The following is a 22,784-nucleotide window of genomic DNA, read 5'->3' as shown; positions in this document are numbered from 1 at the left end:
TAAAGGAGTAAAGGAAAAGGAGGAATTGAAGGAATAAAAGCAGAACAAAGGGAAGAAAGAGAAGAAAGAATGTAAGATAACAAGAAGGAAAGAGGAGAAATTGAAGGAAAGAGGAGACGTTTCAGAAAAAGAATGAAGAGAAGATGAGAAGAGAAAAGGAAACAAGGAAAGACAGACGGTAAAATGAGGAAGAATATAAAGCAAGGCAAACAAGAGACAAAGAAGGAAATAGAGTGAAAAACAGAAGATAACAAGAAGTAAAGAACAAAAACATTTAAGGGAAAAAATGAAGAACAGAAGAGGAAAGATGGAAAGTGAGGAAAAAGAAAGGAGGAAAAGGAAAATGAAAGAGAGGGAAAGAAAGAAAGGAAGAAGAGGAAAAGGAAGATGCGGAGGATGGACGCATTATTTAAATTTTGAAAATATGGAATGAGGAAGAAAAGATGAACAAACAGAAAGAAAAGGGCAAAAGGAGTTAAGGAAGAAGGAAGAAGGTTAGAAACAGGAAACGTAAATAAATAACGAAAAGTATAAAGAAAGAAAAGCAAAGGAAGAAATGAAGGAAGAAATATTTAAGAAAAGAAGAGATGGAGAAGATAACAAAGGAAAGGAATGAGAGAAGCCCAGAAAGTAATAAATATAAATATATATTTACATATTTCAGGATCATGTTGAACATAAAATGTGACTCGACAAAGTGCCGACACAGCAGATTGAGATTTAAGGCTTCAGTGACTTTGACTCAGTTAAACTTCAGAGCATCAGACTGAAGTCTGAGACTTCTGTCTGCAAAGATGCATATATCCACATATATATACTGTGTATATATATGTGTGGGTATATATGAATAGTTTATATATTATATACATTCCATTGACTCTAACTGTCCCCCCCCCCCCCCCCCCGACACTCTGCTGATGTAGTACTAATGGAGCTCCAGTGTTTCGGGCTGCTGAAGGCCATGATGGTGTTATTCAGGACCTCTGACAGGTTTAGCTGTGAGTCCTCCTCTTCCTCCTCCTCCTCCTCCTCCTCCTCCTCTTCCTCCTCTGACAGGTTTAGCTGTGAGTCCTCCTCTTCCTCCTTTGACAGGTTTAGTTCCTCCTCCTCCTCCTCCTCCTCCTCCTCCTCCTCCTCCTCCTCCTCCTCCTCCTCCTCCTCCTCCTCCTCCTCCTCCTCCTCCTCCTCCTCCTCCTCCTCCTCCTCCTCCTCCTCCTCCTCCTCCTCCTCCTCCTCCTCCTCCTCCTCCTCCTCCTCCTCCTCCTCCTCCTCCTCCTCCTCCTCCTCCTCCTCCTCCTCCTCCTCCTCCTCCTCCTCCTCCTCCTCCTCCTCCTCCTCCTCCTCCTCGCTGTGAGTCCTTGTGAAGATGACGATCGGCCCGTCGAGATGTCGGGCCGAGGAGATGAATAAAAGTAAAATAATACTCTCTGCGGGGGTTTGAACCACAAGGACTCAGAGACGGTGAACAACACAACATCAACCTGTGGAGGTGAAGCGCTGTACTCGTCCTCTGATGTCAGGGAAATAAGTTATACAGCAGTGACTTTCTTTCCTTCTCCCTCCTCCCTTCCTTCCTCCACTTCTGTCCTTTCCCTTCTTTCCTTCCTTATTTCCTCATTTCTCTCTCCTTTTCTTTCCATTGGAAACGTTGTCGGAGGACGTCGAGTGTAGTTTGAAGCGCTTGTCTCATTGGTTGGAGAGAAGAGAGGAAAGACAACTTTTGACATGTTCCAGGTTCTCTTTCTTCCTTTCATTCAGTACTTTTACTCAATATTTAGGTCAAGACAACTTGCCAAATGATCTTTTTAAATTGACAAACATCACATATGCTTTCAGAAATAAGATCCCATGGTGGTCCCCTGTAAGGGGCGGGACTTCCTGTCTCTATCAGCTGCTACTTTGAGCCTTAAGCGTTCTGTTACTGTGTTAGTGGCTGAGAGCCTGCTGTGCCCAGTGTCCCGTGGTGGTGCTTGGGTGCTGCCGGGCAGGGAGGCCCCGGCTGCTCGGGCCTCTCAAGGCTAATTTACCAGCGAAGCGGCAGCCTCAGGGTCACGAATGACTCGTCGGAGTCTGGTCTGTACTTCCTGCTTTAAAGAACAAGACTTCCTGCCCTCCGGTGCTTTGACTCCCGTCGGAGCGCAGGACTTAGGAAGCGGGTGCTGCGTAATTAAAGAAAGTGAAACCGACTGAACGGGCTGCTCGCTGATCTTCAAGAGGACGGACTGATCTTCACAGGGACGCCGCAGAGAAGCTGCAGGTCAGAGCTTTGTGCAGAGGAAGAACTAAAGAGGAGTCAAAGCTGAATCAGAAGCCACGTAATGTGACTGGAGAACAAATCCCAACACTTCCTGTCAGTCTTTCCAACTTCTCTCGGCTTGGTGAGAAACGTGAATAATTCATCGTCACAGTCTTGCATTTCCATATACTGCAGAGCGCCTTCACTCGTTAAATCTTTCACATTTACATTTGAGGCGTTTCCATCACACACTCGGGTTCAGTGACTTAAAGTGAGCGAGCGACGAGCTTCGGCTCAGCACCAACATGGTTTATCTGCTTTGAGAGTCGACTTCAGAGGACAGTTCAAGAGGAAACGCTCCTCACAAGCACAAGAACTAATGTACGAGAAACAGAGTGAAGCCAAGTCCAACATTAAGAATCTGACCAAGAACTGCAAAAACTGTTCTCGTCAGTGAAATGAAAACAAGCGCCATGAATGAATCGTGTGCGTGTGCGTGTGTGTGTGTGTGTGATCCAGACAATATCAATCAAACTGGTGTTGGGTTGTTTGGAGAAGATGTCTCAAATATGTTTTAACTTTCATAAATCCTGTTTTTGTATTGTGCACTCAGAGGAACATCAGTCAAACTGCTGTCGTGTTTGTTCATTTGAAGGTTTTTTTATCTCTTTTTGCACATGAACGACACTCTACAAGTTATAATCACCGACATCAGATTCCAGCTGAATGACACAGAAGTGACACGCGTCCGTATAATGTTTCCCACAACGCAGAGAAAACTAAAGTCACATCTTTCCATCGACTCCATCACACGCACCAAGTCTCTGAAGCAGAGTTCACGGCATCTGCGACCTTTGTTTTCTGCAAAGACAACCCGTCTCCGTCTCCTCCTGTGACTCAGTCCTAAAAGACGACCCTGGTCCTCTGTAAAGGGGACGTAAACACGGGTACACACTCATAATGAACAAACACATCTGCTTGAAGAAAGCACTGCAGATCTTTATGGTGCAAACTCGTCCTTCAGCAAACTGTTGATCAATGCCGTTTGAAAACAGAAATATTCTGATGGAAAACACGAGGCATGAAGGATCTCCCTCAATAGAGCAGAATGATAACGATATCTCCAGCCGCCACGGGAGGAATCAATACCTGGTGGACTAACAGAGAGGCTCCATGACGGCTTTGATATCTCCATCAACAGCTGATCGATACCTTACTAAGCTGCTGGAAGTTAACGAACACGGCAGAGGGAACAGATGTGGGGACGACTTGGGTAAATGAATACTTATTGTCTCCAGTTGAAGGTCCAAAAGTCCTCGAAAGGGGCCGTCGAGTTCAGCTTTTAAAGGTCAAGAATGAACATTCACTCTCAATGAAAACCTCTTCAGTCTGTGAAACGCTCATCACAGAGCGCAACGGGACGTCTTCACGGTCCTTTTACATTACACAACACTCAAAGCCCTCAGAATCAAAAAAACTAACTGTTTTGGCCATTTTCTGTCTGTCTGTCTGTCTGTCTGTCTGTCTGTCTGTCTGTCTCTCTCTCTGTGTCTGTCTCTCTCTCTCTGTCTCTCTCTCTGTGTCTGTCTGTCTCTCTGCCCCCCCCCCCTGCTGCCTCACTAATTGTCCTAAATTACCGTCGGTTTGGCCCCAATACGTGACAAACTGCCACGCTTTCCCCCCTTAAGAGGCTTTGGTCCACAGGTTGGACATCCTAATCCGACAGTTAAAGCATTCCTGCCCTCTGACAGGAACGCCCCCCCCCCCCCCGAGAAAAGAAAACAACAAGTGGCCTCCCCCTCCTCCCCCCCCCCCCCTGCCTCTCTCGCTCTGCCTGGCTTTCACCTGTTCCATTCAACTGGTCTTTTCAACAAAACAACAAAAATGAGTGAAAACTAAAAAGATAAGCAATAAAATAAAAGCCAGGAATGGATTCTCTTGTGGTTTATGTTACAGGGATGTTGAATGTGAACACGTTGAATCTGTCTGGATGAGTCTGAAGGTGGTGATTTAAAACCGACGCCTCACAGCGCCTTGTCTTTAATTCAGGAACGTTACATCTGAATTCTTCTCCTCGCCTCCCTCAGAGGAACACAGAAGACACGAACCAGAGATTACACATCTGCATTTGTCTGCGTTCAAAGTGCCGATTCCTCTTCTGTGAACGGAGACACTAGACTGCCAACAGGCTTCTGTTCACACGATTCTCCGTAACGAGACATTTTCAAAAGGCTTTCAAAGGAACGAGTGCATACGAGGAGAGAGGAACGAAAGAGCAAAGCAGGAAGTGTGAAGAATCCAGGAACAAATGTGCAAAACCTCTTCACGAAGTGAACCTGGAGCAGAGGAGAGAGTTCAATGCTTTCTGTACAGCATGACTGATAAAACCACAAACTGGTCAACAGGGGAAGCAGTTCAAGTGCAGGAGTCAGTGAGTGAAGTTTCCTTCACTTATATGCTACTAAGTAGCAAAAAAGCAAATGCCTCCGGTTCTGTTTTCTATCAACAAAACGAGGAAATATTATTAATAAACGTTTCTCCCAAGTCACAAGAGTGTTTATTGATATTTCCTTTCACTATAATATCCTCTCTACTAAACCACGAAACAAACTCTGTGTGGTTCTGTTTCGGTGCCCAGAAGCAAACATTGCCCGAAGACGTTGCATTAATAAAAAACGCTTTTGGGAGCCTGTGAGTTTGCTCCTGCGTTCTGTCCGGCAGCTTCACCCGACTACTGGTCTATACTGGTCTATACTGGCCTATACTGGTCTATACTGGCCTATACTGGCCTATACTGGCCTATACTGGTCTATACTGGTCTATACTGGCCTATACTGGTCTATACTGGACTATACTGGACTGTACTGGTCTATACTGGCCTATACTGGTCTATACTGGCCTATACTGGCCTGTACTGGCCTGTACTGGTCTATACTGGCCTGTACTGGCCTGTACTGGCCTATACTGCTCTATACTGCTCTATACTGGTCTATCCTGGCCTATACTGGCCTATACTGGCCTATACTGGCCTCCACCGAGGTTACGGGGAGAGGAAGACTGTAGTCTGTGTGGTTAAACACTGACAGTCAGCAGTGACTGTGAGGCAGAAGACGCGACATGTTTACCTGATACGAGCTGCTGCAAAGGACCGACGGACTCATCACTTCTTCAGGACTGTGCTTTTATTTCACAGAGCATGAAAACATTTGGACCTCTGTGTGCCAACTCTCCACCTTTGCTCGGTCGTTAATGTGGACTACACCGTCACCAATGAGATCCTCCATCACGTAGGAGTCCGTCTCCTCGTTTCTCCTCTTCACAGGCGGCAACCAAAGTCAACGAGAGGACACCGCCGCTCCTGTCCAGGCTCTTCATTAAGACCTGCAGCCTCTCATGCAGACCGCTCTCTGCAGGATCGATACCTCTCAAAGCATCGACCGCTGCTCCCGCACATGTGACGTACAGCAGGAAACCCCCGGCGTCTCAGGGTCACCGTGGTCTACCGCTCTTTCATTCCTCACACCTCCTCTTCCTCACGCCTCCTCTTCCTCACACGTGCCAGAGAGACGAATGGCTCGGCCGACTAATAACAGGTAACCAGAAGCTTTTTTTTCTTCCAGGCTTTTGTTTCCACCTCCTCTCATTTTCTTTCACTGCCGTTCCCTCACAAATTACAGTGGCGTGGACTTCAGGCGTGCTCGGGCTCCAGATGTTGCGCGGCAGCATCAGCAGCAGCAACGGCAGCATTGAGAGTTAAAGTGGCTGTTTGAAGAGCAGCGTGAGAGATCTTGAACTCCTCCTGGTGCGTGTCCTGTGCTCTTTAGAGCTCTGAGGATTGTGTTATTACAGGATTCCATTCAACTCTACAGCTGCTGTAAGTGTCAGAGTCTAAGAGCCTCTTACCACAAAGATAATAGATGACACGCATCACGTTTACATGCACAAGAATATTCCCCTGTTACTCAGAATATGACGATGAAATGTCATCTATTGGTTTTGTGTACATGGACACGAATTGTCTCTCAGACTTCTGTTTGGAGACGACATTACGTTATAAAACATAAGTTATGTTGAGGAAAAAACATTGTGGTTGGGCTTAAAATAACGACGTAAAGGTCGGTCGAGGCAGGAAAACGACTGGTACGATGTTTTGTGTGAAGTTACTCCTCGTTTTTCATGCGTTTTCCTTTCAAAGTCCAGCAAAACGTGTCAATTTCCGCTCATTACACAAATACAGTTTGTTCAAAATGAACTTCCGTCTCCACAGGAAACAGGTTATGTTTGGGCAACAACACTACGTAGTTAGGTTTAAGAAGAGATTGTCGTTTGGGTTAAAATAACTACAGAGGTGGTGTTACTAAGTACGGCAGTTACGTGACAAATAAATCAACGTTGACTTCCCGTTCCTCACGCGGCACAACCAGCGGTCTCCTGGAATCCACCTTGAATCCACCTTGAATCCACCTTGAATCCCCCCCGCCCCGTGTTCCTGCGTTTTTTTTACTTCCTGGTTCACGATCACGTGGATTACATACGATTTTTTTTAAACTGTGAACTCACCAAAGAAACAACGTCGTGATTACAGAAAGGAAGGTTGGCCAACGATATGGAAATTAGACCCGAGTAAGATGCTACTTATGAGCACTGAATGAACTTCCACTTTCTACATTACTTAAATAAATGTACTGAGGACCAAGAACAGCGAGCAGGGGCCGCGGAGAGCTCTGTGCTATTTCCAGTGGACAAGATGAAGGATGCCGACGTCGCTGTGCTGAGGCGTGGGAGTTGCAGGGTAGCAGGCACGGCAGGCTATTATTGTCCCTGCAGGCTTATTGGGGACATTTGAACCCTGCGGAGACCAGAATAGACACTCCCCTGCTGTAAACGTCCAACGTTAATAGTTTGCTGCAGCTTTTCCGTGCATGACGTGCCGTTTAATGTGCACCGGCGCTCACGAGTGGAGAATTACGTGACGAAAGTTAAATGTTTTATTTTTATTTGATGAGGTTACGGAGGGAGAGGTAGTTACATTTACAAGATGCCTTTTGACCAGGCTGATGTGTTTGATGTGTTTGCAGGTGTGGAGGAGTTACGTCTTTGTGGTTCATCGTTGTAAAAGACTATTGTACGCATCGACTACAGTCCCTCATATTTGTACAGCGACAGGACGAAACTATGTGTACATGTTTGTGTTTCAACCACAAACCAGAGGCCGTTATGTTGAGTGTTGATGGAGCAGCTGCAATGTTAGCATAGCTTAGCTCTCATCAGTCAAAACAAGCATTTTAAAAGTGGTTTGCTTGTCGTCTTGCTGACCGACCTGACAAAGCATGAATTCAGACTTTTTACAAATCGGCATCATTGTGTTATTTCTGCATCCCTTTTGATTCGTTTATTGCAACTTAAATCAGTTTATTTGGGGTTTTGGTTGACGTGCAGCCATCATTTATCATTGCAGAGGTTGTTGCTGCATCCAGACATCAGTCCTCGTGAGGTTCATGCTCTCTGTGATGTGACCCGAGGTTCTTTTGTTAGATCAATAGAAAAGAGCTATTATGTGGAACTGAGTGAAGGTTGAGCTTCAACACAAGACCAACTGTTGTTATGTGGTGACACCAATCTCTTACCAGTACTCACTAGAAGTACTGAGAGTCTTCTACTTCTGATCGTTCCCTGTAAGGAAACAACACCTGAAAGCCTCTCCGGCGCCTTTTCCTCCTAAATTACCTTCTCATACAACTAAACTGCATTCTCAGTTATTTTACGAGGGGAAGTCGTTTTCTCCCGGATTACGGTCGCAGCTCGAAACAAATGGTTAATGTTGGAAATTTAAACAAAACAAAAACACGCTATTAACTACTTGGCTAGGTTTACAACATCCTGGTTTGGATTAAAATGACTTCGACATTGAAACAAAACGAAACAAAAATGCAACAAAAGTACTTTGTTATGTTGAGGCAACACAACGACTATGTTTAGGCAATACAACTACTACATGGTCGTATTTAGGCCAACAAAAGTACTACATGGTCATATTTAGGCCAACAAAAGTACTACATGGTCATATTTAGGCCAACAAAAGTACTACATGGTCATGTTTAGGCATCAAAAGTACTACATGGTCATATTTAGGCCAACAAAAGTACTACATGGTCATATTTAGGCAAACAAAAGTACTACATGGTCATATTTAGGCAAACAAAAGTACTACATGGTCATATTTAGGCAAACAAAAGTACTACATGGTCATATTTAGGCAAACAAAAGTACTACATGGTCATATTTAGGCAAACAAAAGTACTACATGGTCATATTTAGGCAAACAAAAGTACTACATGGTCATATTTAGGCAACAAAAGTACTACATGGTCATGTTTAGGCAACAAAAGTACTACATGGTCATATTTAGGCCAACAAAAGTACTACATGGTCATGTTTAGGCATCAAAAGTACTACATGGTCATGTTTAGGCCAACAAAAGTACTACATGGTCATATTTAGGCCAACAAAAGTACTACATGGTCATGTTTAGGCCAACAAAAGTACTACATGGTCATGTTTAGGCCAACAAAAGTACTACATGGTCATGTTTAGGCCAACAAAAGTACTACATGGTCATATTTAGGCCAACAAAAGTACTACATGGTCATGTTTAGGCAACAAAAGTACTACATGGTCATGTTTAGGCCAACAAAAGTACTACATGGTCATGTTTAGGCCAACAAAAGTACTCATGGTCATATTTAGGCCAACAAAAGTACTACATGGTCATGTTTAGGCAACATAAGTACTACATGGTCATGTTTAGGCCAACAAAAGTACTACATGGTCATGTTTAGGCATCAAAAGTACTACATGGTCATGTTTAGGCCAACAAAAGTACTACATGGTCATATTTAGGCCAACAAAAGTACTACATGGTCATGTTTAGGCCAACAAAAGTACTACATGGTCATGTTTAGGCCAACAAAAGTACTACATGGTCATATTTAGGCCAACAAAAGTACTACATGGTCATGTTTAGGCAACAAAAGTACTACATGGTCATGTTTAGACCAACAAAAGTACTACATGGTCATGTTTAGGCAACATAAGTACTACATGGTCATGTTTAGGCATCAAAAGTACTACATGGTCATGTTTAGGCAACATAAGTACTACATGGTCATGTTTAGGCAACAAAAGTACTACATGGTCATGTTTAGGCAACATAAGTACTACATGGTCATGTTTAGGCAACATAAGTACTACATGGTCATGTTTAGGCCAACAAAAGTACTACATGGTCATATTTAGGCCAACAAAAGTACTACATGGTCATGTTTAGGCAACAAAAGTACTACATGGTCATGTTTAGGCCAACAAAAGTACTACATGGTCATATTTAGGCCAACAAAAGTACTACATGGTCATGTTTAGGCAACATAAGTACTACATGGTCATGTTTAGGCCAACAAAAGTACTACATGGTCATATTTAGGCCAACAAAAGTACTACATGGTCATGTTTAGGCAACATAAGTACTACATGGTCATGTTTAGGCCAACAAAAGTACTACATGGTCATATTTAGGCCAACAAAAGTACTACATGGTCATGTTTAGGCAACAAAAGTACTACATGGTCATGTTTAGGCCAACAAAAGTACTACATGGTCATGTTTAGGCAACATAAGTACTTGGTTGTTTTGGCAACAAAAGCACTCATTGGTTATATTTAGACTACTACTTTTAGACTACTAGAGTACTTCTTTCTCAAAGGACACAAACATCAGTCTGCTGAGAGACCCTCAATAAAACCCCCGACAGCCCACCGGAGACAGAGCTGTCACCGAGCAGAACAGCTGACTCAGCAACCGAGGCCACACAAAAAACTGTGATGTAATCTTCCTCTATTACATAAACGCTGCAATAAAAGCGGCGCGGTTGAATTGCAATGAAATCATTTGATGTTTCGTCTGCGTATCAAAAGATAATAACCCCCCCCCCCCCCCCTCGAGCGCAGCAGCTCATCAAAGATTCATCCCACGTTCTGGCTCGGAGACACGATTGTCTTTTTCTAAATAATGGCAAAAATGGGAATATTTGTTGCATGTATTAGAGTTCCCCGAACGACGTGCAGCCAACTCCTCCGTTCCGTCTTCAGAGCGCCTCGCAGGGACTTTAAAAAATGTCCTTTTGTGTCGCAGCCGCCATCACACAAATCTCTTTACGGCCCGAAAGCAACGAGTGAGACAGACGAGCCCGTAGTCCGGGCAACGAGCGTTTCACGCTTCAGTGAAACGCCGTTTGTTCGGGACAATAAACCGAGCGGCCGGAGGTCAAACACAGTGTCGCCTCAGAAGACCGACTCTGGATTATTGATCACATCCTGACTAATGCTTTGGAGCAGTCACAACTCGCTCATATGTTCTTACCCCCTCAGGGCACAACCAGGCTATCGGGGCACTTAAAACCTCTGAGGCCTCACATGATGTGACATTCTGTCAGCGGAGTTCCTTTCACGGGCAGAACAGAAGAAACGGCTGTAGACCTCAGACAGGCCGGCAATGAAACGAGTGGAGGCATGTTCCCTCTCCAGAGGGCAAAGGTCATTCAAACACACCGGAGGGCGAGCGCTCGGTTTCAGCTGGACTGGCTTCAGACGCACCGAGCGTCTTACGAACAGAACAAAGGGGAAGAGATCACAGGCTGAGAGGTGAACGTCAGGAGTGTTTCCTTCTGTCGCTCAGACGAATCTCACAGCGCTGCTTCCACCACACAAAGGTTTCGTTTGAAAGAAAGTCGTGGAAATGAGCTTTTGAAACTTCAACAACTTCAAACACATCTGATGTGAAAGCAGCAGCATAGAGGATCAGGACTAGACTGAGACTGGTTCATAGAGGATCAGGACTAGACTGAGACTGGTTCATAGAGGATCAGGACTAGACAGACTGGTTCATATAGAGCACAGGTGTCAAACTCAAGGCCCGCGGGCTGAATCCGGCCCGCCACGTCATTTTATGTGGCCCGCGAATCCGCCAGCAAAAAAAAAAAAGTATCCCCGTGGTCAAAATGATGAGATAGAAAGTTGAAATGATGAGATAGCATGTCGTCTGTGTACCGACATTAAAACTATCACAACAGGTGGACAGGAGAGGCCCGAAAAGCGGGCCGCCAACATAGTGGTGGAGTGAGTCGTGGAGTATTTTGACAGTGTGGTATTTGTACTTCCAGTAAAGGATGCGAGTACTTCTCACACCGCTGGCTGCTGCTCTCTGCAGAGGGAACTGTGTTCGTGATGTAGGGGACGGTGAACAGCTCTATTCTCGTAAGATGAAAACGAGTCTCCGTGCCAAGTCCATCCTTCTTGAATAAATAAAGCTTTTGTTTGGAAATCTCAACAACCTCTGAGTCGGCGACGACGGGTGGGAAATGCAAATATCCAGCCCCTCTGACCCGCTAAACTCAATACCCTCAATCCACGAGAGGACGCAAACAAAACGTCAGCGAAAGGCCGCGAAGAAGAGAAGGAGTCAAGTTTACTGGAATAAACACGCCGCCGCAAATACAGCTTCAAAGGAGAGCGCAGGACGTGACGCAGATCAATGCAGCCGGCTCTATGACGCCAAGAGGTGAATCCCAGCATGCTGCGGGGTCTTTGTTTCTCAGGTACGAGATCTATTGCACAGAAAGGCTTTCTTGTACTTCATCAACAACATCTGAGCAATTCGTCTTAATTTATCTTCACTTTATATCTACTGGCTTCTTACATTTTGTGAAGTCGTTGCAACTTAAAGATTGCAAGATATTGCAGAATGTCTCCTCGATTAAGATATCTGGCAACATAACGAGGAACATGTTTGTTTTCCTTCAAAATGATGAACGTTTTTTTTTATCATTGTCAGATTGTGTTCAGGCAACGTACGGCTCTTTCCTAAAGAGTTCGTTGTTTCCTGTGAAGACGTAAGTTTATTTTGAAAAGACTGCATTCATGTAAGGAGTGGAAATTGACTCGTGTTGCAGGAGTTTTGTAGGACAAATATCAGACAAAGCGTATTCGGATGCTGTCTGACAGGCGACCTCTTGCAGTCGTGAGAGTGATAAACATGTTGACAATCTATGAATAGTTCAAGTCCCAGTGAAGATAAAGTCTTTGAGGTCTCGACTGCTGCTCAGACAAAACACGAAGAAGTCAACAACCTGACCTTTGTGACTTTCTGTCGCGGATTAATCAATCAGAGGAAACATAAACCCGAGAAGCCCTTCACCTGCATGAAGAGTGGCCGTCTGAAGCCGTGACGTCAAAGTGCTTCAGTGAGAACCTCTTTAACTGACCGCTGCGTCGCCTCACCTGCTTCATCAACAACCCAGACAGACACAGAGGGACGTGAGGAGGAGGAGGAAGAGGAAGAGGAAGAAGAAAGGGTGAGGGGTGGTAAAGGGTTAGTTCCAGTCGAGGGAGCATGGTGAGCTCTCATTTAGCGCCGGCAGCACCAGCGAGGCGTGGGACAGGGTCTCAGCCCGAGGGCCCTCTGAGGGGTCGTTATACAGGGAAGGATGGAAGACGTTGTTTCCAAAAACGCTGATTAAGGCCTTTAATCGAATGAAGCTGCACCTCATGAACCCGTCGTCATTCAGTTTGTCTTGGCTGTCCAATCACACACACACACACACACACACACACCCGGTAGAAAGAGCCTCCTCCATCATTTCAGTGCACGGCACACAGCAGAGCCGACACAGAGAAAGAAATGCAGCGTCATCCAGCAAACAAATGCAATTCAACAGAATATGTGCGAGGCCACACTCACTTCTGCTGCAGCTTTGAACGACACAAACTTCACGACTTCACACATGACAGACGGGTGAAATGAGCTGGAGAATTCTGCCTGAAGCCGTGTTTCCTTTCACGAATTCGGATTTTGAAGCATTGCATCAAAGACGCTGTGTGGAAACGGTGACATTTAATAATATGTCAAAAAAACTAACTGTATTGTGGAACGCACAACATTTCTTGTTTTATTTAACCTTTATTCAACCAGGCGAGTCATTGAGAACAAATTCTTCTCGATTGTGATCTTTTCCCTGGATTTTAACGTTGTATGAATTGTAACCTGTAGCGCTCTACAGAATAAGTCTTTAATGCTGCCGTGCAACCTACACCAGCCTCGGTGATGGACATCACCGTGTTAACGCTGCACTTTTATTCTGTTCCTCCCTCCAGTAAAACAAATGGGAAACTGCTGCTCTGGCTCAAAAGTCAGCAGGGATTGGAGATGCAAGGAGCAGTGTAGCTTTAAAAGCATCTTGGAAACAGCAGCGAGTGTCGGCACTTCACAGCCGCGGGCCATTTAATAATTCAGACGCGGTAGGGCCACGAATGGAAAAGTCCTCATGTGATCTGTTTCTGTGTTTCCGGGGGCCACGGCGCTTAAAAAGTTAGTGCTTCAAAAATCACATATGAAGCGTTGAGATGCAGCGCAGTGAACGGTCCATCGGTTATCCATGACAGACGACTTCACACATGCCGAATCAAGAGAACGTCAACACATCTTTTTGTTGTTTTACAATTAAAATGTGCTCAGATTCATTATTTTGTAAAACACCACAACATGCTCATATGACACTGATTTTCAATAAACCATTAAGTTCAAATATTGGTCAGGCCTGCCTTCGCCCTCTAAACTTTTTCTCCACAATAACAAACAATCACTGAGAAGAGCAAATAAAAAAACAGTCATGATTTACCACCAGAAATGTCCCCAGAAGACAACGTATGACTAAAAAGTTACTCCGTTTTTCTATGAAACTCAGAGACACAATTTCTGCTCGTGACACGAATACTGTCTCTTCAAAATAAACTTCCGTCGTCACAGAAAACAACTTAGTTAAGTTTAAGCAACAAAACTACAAACACTATGAATTCAGATTCATCCGCCACAGAAAATAGCCCCCAACAAATGCACGTGTGACTAACATTTGCGTAAAATGTTCGACCGTAAGAAGTGTTCGCAGTCATCGTGACGTCACCCGTTGGTTTGTGGACTGATGTTATGGAGCCTCGAGTTTGGAGATTTCGCTATCGCCATGTTGTTTTATTTGCAGCTAATAAAAAGAAAGTGACGATATTAGGACTGAGGAGGAGTGACGTGGAGACACAGAGTAGTCTCTGGTGTCGACCTGTCAATCACAGTAAGCCCCGCCCTAAAGCATCCCCTGCTTTATGGTCTGTGTGACTCTAAATGGACCATAATGTCCTAAATGAACATCATGCTGTATTGAAGAAGACTTGAAACTAGAGATTGAGACATAAACTCATGTTTACAATGTTTACTGAGGGAATAAATCAAGAGAGAAGTAGAGTCATTTTCTCATAGACTTCTATACAACCAGAGGAGTCGCCCCCTGGTGGACACTAGAGAGAATGCAGCGCTAACACATGAGGCTTTGTCTTCACTCGGCAGAACCGGAGGTTGTCGCCTGATTGTAATGTACTGCCTACTAGCTGTAAAATGAGAAAGTTTGTGACCCATGTTGAAAATAGTCGAGCCAGAACGAAGCCTTAGCCCACCGGCCGGAGCAAAGCGGACAATTCCGGGTTACGTCTTTCCGTTTGTTGGCCGGATTTGGTGGATTAGTTTGCAGTCGGCGTTCCCTCCCTCCTCCACCATCAGGTGACCTCTACCTGTCCAGGATTTCTCACGAGGCCGATCGAGGAGAATGCTGACACAGACGTTCAACTCAGAGGACTTCCTGTATGTTCTCCTCCGTTGTCCATCGGGTTAACTTCTCTTTGGACCCCTCCGTCTCTTTTCCCCTTCAGTACTTTGCTTGAGCTCGAGTCATTTTTTCCTGTTTCCCTCCTGCAGCCTTCAAGTGCTCCCGCGGTGCATGTCTTCATCCCTTCAGGGGGGACAGGAGGTCTCATTTAGCTTCATCCTCTGATCACATGGGTCGTGATCACATGGGTCGTTCTCAGAACGACCCGGTCGTCACAGAGGAATTATCACTACAGCTCGAGCGCTAATCCACCGAGAGGCCCAGGAAGAAAAAGACAGCTTCTGCTAATATACATATTCTGTCCAACAGCAGTCAGATCCTATTAGCGCTTAATGCCATACTTCACCGCCGAACCCCAGCGGGCACAACGTGGATGGATATGAATACTCCTGCTGAGGATAAAACCCCCTCGGCACAGAGGGAGTCAGAGATGGGCTCTTTTAGAACAGCTCGCTGTGTTTGCCTTCACTGTACTTTTAATTTGAGGTTGTCGGGGTTTTTTTTCCATTCAGACTAGTAGACTCGTCAACTAGTTTTCCCTGAGAAATCACCTCTGTGCTGCATTTCAGGTGCTGCGAATGACACACGGGTGTTACCTTTAAGGGGGAGAAGTGCACAAATTAATAACGGGAATATTATTTCATCAGCCGCTTGGGTGGATTTGCTTTGCAACTTTTGATTCACTGTCAAAAACATTTTTTAAAGTTTTTTATTACCGAGTTACTGATTAGCGTCGGTTCAAACAGTCAAATATTTAACCGCCGTTCCACATCAGAGCTCCAGGTATTTTAATGCCGTGAGCTGCAGCAACGTTAACCGTTAACTCTGAACAATCTAAACTCACCATGTGTGAAGCTGACTACAAACACACGTGTAGGTTTGAGGGGTTAGTGGTCCTGGTCCAAGGCTCGAGAAGGAGGACTGGTTTGTGAGACCAAGTCAGGAATCAAACGAGTCTGCACTGTAGCGACAACATTTAAACAAAAGTCGTGAAGTATTTCGCAGTATCACATATTTAGAAACGCATTCAGAACTGGTACTTCTTTGTGTTAGAGCTTCTCAATGACTCAATATTCAAACTGAATCAGGAGTAAATGTTCAGCATCGTGAGGAAGACATGACTGAAGGCCAGTCGGGGCAGGAGCTTGCACCCTCTGTGACAGATGTAGCTGCCACCGCGAGCGGTCTCTGGGGGTCTGTTCAGGTTGTTGCTGCCCGGACCTCGGTCCCCGTCGGTGCTATTCTCGCGGTGCCCTACATTTTGATTCCTACAGAAACGGTGACTCGCAATGCCGGGAATTCAAGCCTCGAGGGGAGAGGTGATATATTTGGAGCTGCATGTTGCCGAGCCCTGCCGTACTTCACTGGCGGCTCTGGGCTGTGTTTCAGCAGCGTGTCGGGCCTGGTGGCACACTGAGCTCCAGTACGTCTGACGTTAGCTAATCTGCAAGAACGCACGAGTTGCGATATTTTGCCCCTTTTGTATCTCTTTGTAGTCGGTTTGTGTCTTATGTAGTCGTTTTGAGTCTCTTTGTAGTCGTTTTGAGTCTATTTGTGGTTGTTTTGTGTCTCTTTGTAGTCGTTTTGTGTCTCTTTGTAGTCATTTTGAGTCTCTTTGTAGTCGTTTTGTGTCTCTTTGTAGTCATTTTGAGTCTTTTTGTAGTCGTTTTGAGTCTTTTTGTAGTCGTTTTGTGTCTCTTTGTAGTCGTTTTGTGTCTCTTTGTAGTCGTTTTGAGTGTCTTTGTAGTTGTTTAGCATCTTTTTTGGTTGTTTTGTATCTCCCCTTTTCGTGAGTCTCTTCGTGTCTCTTTGCAGCTGTTTTGCATCTCTTTGTAGCCTTCTTGTTTCTCTTTGTAGTGGTTTTATGTTTCTTTGAGGTCATTTTGAGGCTGACACTTTGGGCCCCTGAGCTTGTGCCCGGTAGACCCCGATCAGCAATCCATCAATGTGTAGTACATGATGTAAGCTGACATGACCTGACCGGGGTGTTTAGGATGACGTCACTGAGTTTACAGCCAGAAGATACGGACTCCTCCGAGCTCAACCTTCTGTGTGTCTGATCGGATTCATCCGGGTACGATGAACAGCTGACTGATTAATGACTTAGTTCCCGACCTCGTCTCCTCTGGCCTCTTGCAACTTGTCAGTAGAAAATCAATAATCAATGCAGCCGAAGGAACAAGTCCATCTCACACATTGTAGAAGGTGTAAAGTGTCAATCATTGCATTTCATCAATATGTTTCAGTGTGGAGGAAGATTGACATTCTGATTTAGGAGGTCGTAACGACGTGATAACCTGCCTGTTAATTGAGCGAATAGATTGTTGGTGTATTCTGATTGGCTGCCTTGGCGTTTGAGCAGTTCATTGATCCGGGTTTTTTCTGTACAGCTATTGTGGAAACGTTCATTCTTAACTTTAGTGTTAATCAGTATTTTTCTCCACTGAAACTCTGCTGTGATAAAAACAAAACATAACTTTACTGCAAAGTGATAAGATAATTTTGTCCACATTCTTCCAGCCGTCTGTGAGTCCATATTTCCTTTCTTTGGCAATCTCTGCCTTTACATTGAAGCAACCAGGTCGTGCAGGTAATCAGAGACTGTGTTTACGTGCACCGCAGTGATCTGGTTTCTGTTCGCCAAGCTTAACTTTGCCTGTATTTATATTTCCTCTGAATATTTTAATCTTTGCGCCAAACACCAAAGCAAATTCCTCACAAGTGAATAACCGACTTTGCAATAAACCCGATTCTGAACACGTCGATTCATAAACTTAAAACGAACTTAATCCAGAGTTCCCACACTGAGAAGTGTGGAAACGACTGCAGGAACCTGAGAAAGGTTTGTGAAAACACAGTTTCACTGCCCTCATAAGCGTGTAAGCTGTGTTTTCATATCATCTCACATGTATAATTGTTCCTTTTTTAAATTTGATCACACTGACCTCTGTGGTTATCACGGAGCGTAAATCAAGCCGACGACGTGGTGAGAAGTCTGTTGTGCTTATTTGTTCAGCACACAGAGAAGCCGGAGGGCTTCTGCTCTCTAATCAGTGTGTTCCTTTATTTTCCATTCCTTCCTATCTGCCCACCACTCCAGGTGTCGGGGGGGAAGTTCTTCACTTTGAACTCCAGAAGCCCCCCCCCCCCCGACTGTGTTCCAACATGCTGGGACGTCCCACCTGTCTCCCAGCACTCTCCTTTCTTTTCCCACAATCCTCCTCCTCCTCCTCCTCCTCCTCCTCTTCTTCCCTCCTAAAAACACTGACTCTTTGCGTCCTCGCTCCAACAATTACCCTCCTTCACCGCCGAGAGATAAGTAACACGGGGGGGGAGGGGGGGGCAGGATGTGTTCTCATGCATTTACAGGATCGGAGGTAGTTGTTGGTATGTCGGGTTTTTTAGCGCGACTGTAATTATGCTGACAGCAGGAGTTCATCATTATCCTGCATGGGAACCAAACCGTCTCCCTGCAGAGAACCATGTTTCAGAGCGATCACCAGGTGCTGTGAGACACAAGTGGTGATTTTGTAAAGTGCACGGCAGCACATTTTTTTAAATTTAAAAACTTTAAAAATTAAAGCTCCTCACAAGCCAGGATGTGAGAAACCTGCATCAGCATTTTAAAAGAACATGAAACAAAAAAAAAGCACATCTCAGAGCAACACCCCCGAATGTTCGCCAATCCCCGGGAACAAAGCTCACCACACAAACTTCTTTGTTAACTTTGAAAAGAGCCGAACCTTCAGTGCAGCGGCGCAGCGGGAGGCGGCGGCGGCGGCGGCGGCTCTTCTTTTAGCTTCCGGGGCCGCCACCGCCTCCCAGCTTCATCCTGCTCTCTCTCATCATCGCCATTATCCTCCACAAAGTCAGTATGAGGCATGCATTATAGATGAGACACATCTTCTTGGCTATAGCAGTTGCTCCTGATAATATACACCCCTTTCACCACCTATCTCTGCACACACACACACACACACACACGGCTCCCAACCGTCAGTCAAGCTAACATGGTGGTGTCCCCTGTGAATAAAACATGAGCAAATACCCATTAGGCTTCACAGACGGACCCGAGATCCTAATTCTGCGAGCGGACGGGAAAGAAATCTTAAGCAGCGACAACAGAGACGGTGAGATAGGACGAGACGGGCGGCTGCACCTACCGCATACAGCGATCCCTCGAAGACACAAGCTCCTAGGATGAGTGAGAGGGGAAGAGAGACACAGCGTTAGAGTCATGATCACAGGCGTGATGGAAATCTCTTCCTGTAAGCCCTTCGTGGCATGTGTGTCGCTGTCACACTCGCAGAGAAAAATGGTGACTAAGCAGATTCTGAATCCCAGCAGGTGAATAATCATCAAAATCTCCTCGACTCTAAGCGACGCTTTAAAAAGGTCACATTGATTTAGTTTGACGAGTTCGATTGTAACGTGTTCCTTTGCCATGAAGTCCTGCTTCCTCTCAGTCAAAGGTTCCTCTCACACGTGCAGTTTGTCGGCTCGAGTGTGAACGGGAGCAGGGATCCATATTCAGGGGAGCGTGCGAAACGCCAATTCACCACCTTACGTTCTCAAAAGATTTCAGGGAGACCGGCGGTACGGCGACTTGGTTAGGTTTAGTGAAAGAAACACCATGGTTTGACTTGAAACGAGTACGAAAAACGCGACAAAAATAAGGTTCAGTAAAAAACAGTGGTTAGCATTTTGCTAATGCTAGCAGGAACATTCCCACTGACCTGCAGGTCATTTGACAGCCAGCCTGAGGTCTGAGCCTCACGAAGCCACTGGAGCAACGTGAGACGCTCAGGTGGGAAAGAAGAGCAAGAGGTAAACATTACCACACAACAAGAGCACAGCGACAGTTTACACGCCAGTTAAAGAGTGAATCCTCGTTAAAAATACATACTTTAAACACGAGTATGGAGTTACTCCAAAAGAAGCCAAAAGACAACTGTTGCAGTTTCAAGCTTGCAGTTTTTTCGATTCCTCTCTTTTTTGGTTCAATGTACTTTTACTCATACACATATTTTCATGTTTCGTCTGTCACATCGTTTGACGGGAGGGAAAGAACTCCCAGAAAATTCTAAAAAAGTCCAACTTTTAAATGGAGGTTCGGCACACACGCTGAAGCGGCGTGAGATCATGAGGAAGGTTGCTCGTTCTTTGTTCTTCACTAAACAGATTCTCACCATATTACACTCGTCTGATGGTATTTGTTGTGATCGAGCCTCGTCAGCTCGTGGTAACCTGAGTGAGTTCACTCCTCTCAGCCTTGAAAGATAAAAGGCATCAAAGAGCATCACAAAAATGAGGAAATATGTCGGCCTGCACATTTTTCTTCACCACGTTTTACATTTAGAGGAAGTTCGATGATGAAGCGTTCATGCAACTCAGCTTCCGTAGAGAAAGACACTCATCGAACAGGGTTTTTTGAGCGAGCGCCGTCCACCTGAGAGGATCTGTGCTTCTGTTCTACATCATGAGGTGGAGATTTAACCGTTTATCATGTCGCAAAGAACCAGTTCGTACTCAAAACGCTGCGATTCATCCTCCTGTTGTGTTTGAGTCTCAGAAAGCACATATTTGCTGTGGGAAAGTGGGAAACATTTTGCTGAAAACTAAACGTTTTTACGGTTGTTTCAACAGTTATTCAGGGATTATGTTTGAATTTGTATCAGACTTGCCTTACATTGAATACAGTCATTTAAATGCAACATTTGATGTATCTTAGTCATTTAAAAACACCTGATTCACACAATGTTTCCTCTTTGGACCTGTAAATCACCAAGCAGTGCTTGCTGCTTGCAGTCACTCTTCGCAGTCTAATTTAAAGAGGATTCATGCTGGGAAGACGTTCAATCACTTCCTTCATTGTGAACCAAAACAACCCGATATGAGTGAGACCATAACCTGGTTGGGTTATAATGTTCATGATGTTCATGACTGCAGAGGAACGTGGAGAGAAGAAGCAACACGTGAGGTAAACTTCAGAGCAGAGAGTCCTCTCTTCATCTCAGCGTCCCATCCATCGAGCGGCGGATCTTCATAAAGTTTGAATTGTATTGAAGCAAGTGCTGCCAAGCAGATTGGACGAGCTGGATGAGAGAAGATGCTGCTACATTCATTTTATTGGTTTTAAAAAAACCAAAGAAAAAACCAACCGTGAGCAGAGAAGCATTCACCTGCAGCTCTGAACGTCGGTGCCCTGCAGGCACCCGACTGCGAGGGTAACGAGCCGGGTTTGACGTGAGCAGCAGGGAGGTGAAGCCTTCAGCGGGTCAGTGGAGGAACAGCCGCTTGAGATTCAGATCCTGACAGCGGGCTCGTGCGTTAGCGCTCCTCTGATGGCAATACTGGAGCCGTGCACGGCCCAGACCTTTCACAATTGATGCAGAGCAATGCATATTTAACAAGAATCAAAGACCTGTTTTGGGGTATTTAGGAAGCGGTGAGAATGCACAACAGGTGGACTCAAGACCAGAAGTTCACTCCATGTGTTCACGTTGATCTGCAGGTCATGCTCTCACTCACAGGAGGTTATTTAGGTTCATAATAAAGCAAGTACGCAGCATGGATCCTCTTTAAAGCAGTGCGACGGCACTTCTATCACACAGCAGCGATTGGTGATCTGCAGGTCCAAAGATGAAGACGTTACGCTCAACAAAGTGTTTTTAAATGTGTAAGATACATCAAGCTGTTGCATTTAAATGACTGGATGAATGTGAGACAAGTCTTACCTAAGTTCAAATGTAATCACTTAAAAACTGTTCAAACAATGAATCAATGAAATGCATCAAGTTTTCACCTGCAGATCAGTAAATCAATGCAACAGGAGGAAGAATGTGAGTACAAGCTGGTTCTCCTCCAGAACCACAAAGAGTTAAATCTCCACGTTCATGACGCGAAAATGAATTGTTTGTGTATCGTGAAGAAGTTACACTTTTGTTTTTTTGCCAAAAGTAGAAGTTTGACTTCACTTCTGTCTCTCTATGAATGGGTTTGCAAAGATGTGAAGACTTCTTATCAAATGTTAAATAGGTTTTTAATACATCTAGGACACCAACTAAAGGTCGAGATACAGTCTCCAGCAAGAAGCAGCTGCACAGATTTAAATGAAACAAGGGGAAGGGCTCCCTCCAGGGGTCCTTGAGGGACTTCCAGGGAGTCCTGGGAAACTTGAGGAACACATTCACTGCTGCCTTATCAATGGAAGCTGTTCCAGATAAAAGACTGCAAGACCTCCCTGAGCAGCCTGGACACATTTCTGCTTCAGTGCTGGAAAAAGTGGCCAATAAGGAAGTAAATGACGCACAGTGTGGGGTGTGAGGCTCTACCGGGGGTCCTGATAACCCCTGACCTACATAACTGATTTGGTTCAGAAAAAGAAAGCAGAAATACCAACCGTGTATCGGAGTGGAGCCGGTGAGGATCCCGGTCAGAGCGCCGACAAACATCCACCATGCATGCACCATGGTCGCAGCCAAAGAAGGGCTTTAAATCCCCCAGAAAAGCAAAAAGAAAACGCGCGCGATGTGTTCCGTGTTTATCTCTCGAGCTCGGAATCAAAGCTCTCACGGTGCATGATGCATGTCCCGGTGTAGCAGAGAAAACAACCAGCGGAGGAGAGATCCAGGGGGGAGACGGAGCGCACCGGGTCCGACTCCTGAGCGCTGCGCTCCGGGCTGGAATGCGGCGCAGTCCCCCGAAACCTGGAGAAGTATCGAATCCACCTCCTCCCGTCTTCCGTCTCTCCGCCTGCTCGCTGCTCTCTGGCACTAATGAATCTCC

At 45.3% G+C, this 22,784-nt stretch overlaps 1 protein-coding gene across 1 annotated transcript in view; it reads right to left on the bottom strand.

Annotated features, from left to right (window-relative positions):
* The window catches only part of fras1 (Fraser extracellular matrix complex subunit 1), a 184,638-nt gene extending 161,890 nt beyond the window's left edge, over positions 1-22,748 (bottom strand). The window contains 2 exon segments of the mRNA XM_079270426.1: positions 19,160-19,191; positions 22,399-22,748. Of these exon segments, the coding sequence (XP_079126552.1) occupies positions 19,160-19,191; positions 22,399-22,468 (102 nt within the window). The 5' untranslated portion in view covers positions 22,469-22,748.
* Between the last annotated feature and the right edge of the window lie 36 nt (positions 22,749-22,784).

The sequence above is a fragment of the Melanostigma gelatinosum genome, assembly GCF_949748355.1.
Source record: "Melanostigma gelatinosum genome assembly, chromosome: 6".
Lineage (NCBI taxonomy): Eukaryota > Metazoa > Chordata > Actinopteri > Perciformes > Zoarcidae > Melanostigma > Melanostigma gelatinosum.
The sequence above is the reverse complement of the archived record's forward strand: the minus strand, read 5'-3'. Positions and strand labels throughout refer to the sequence as shown.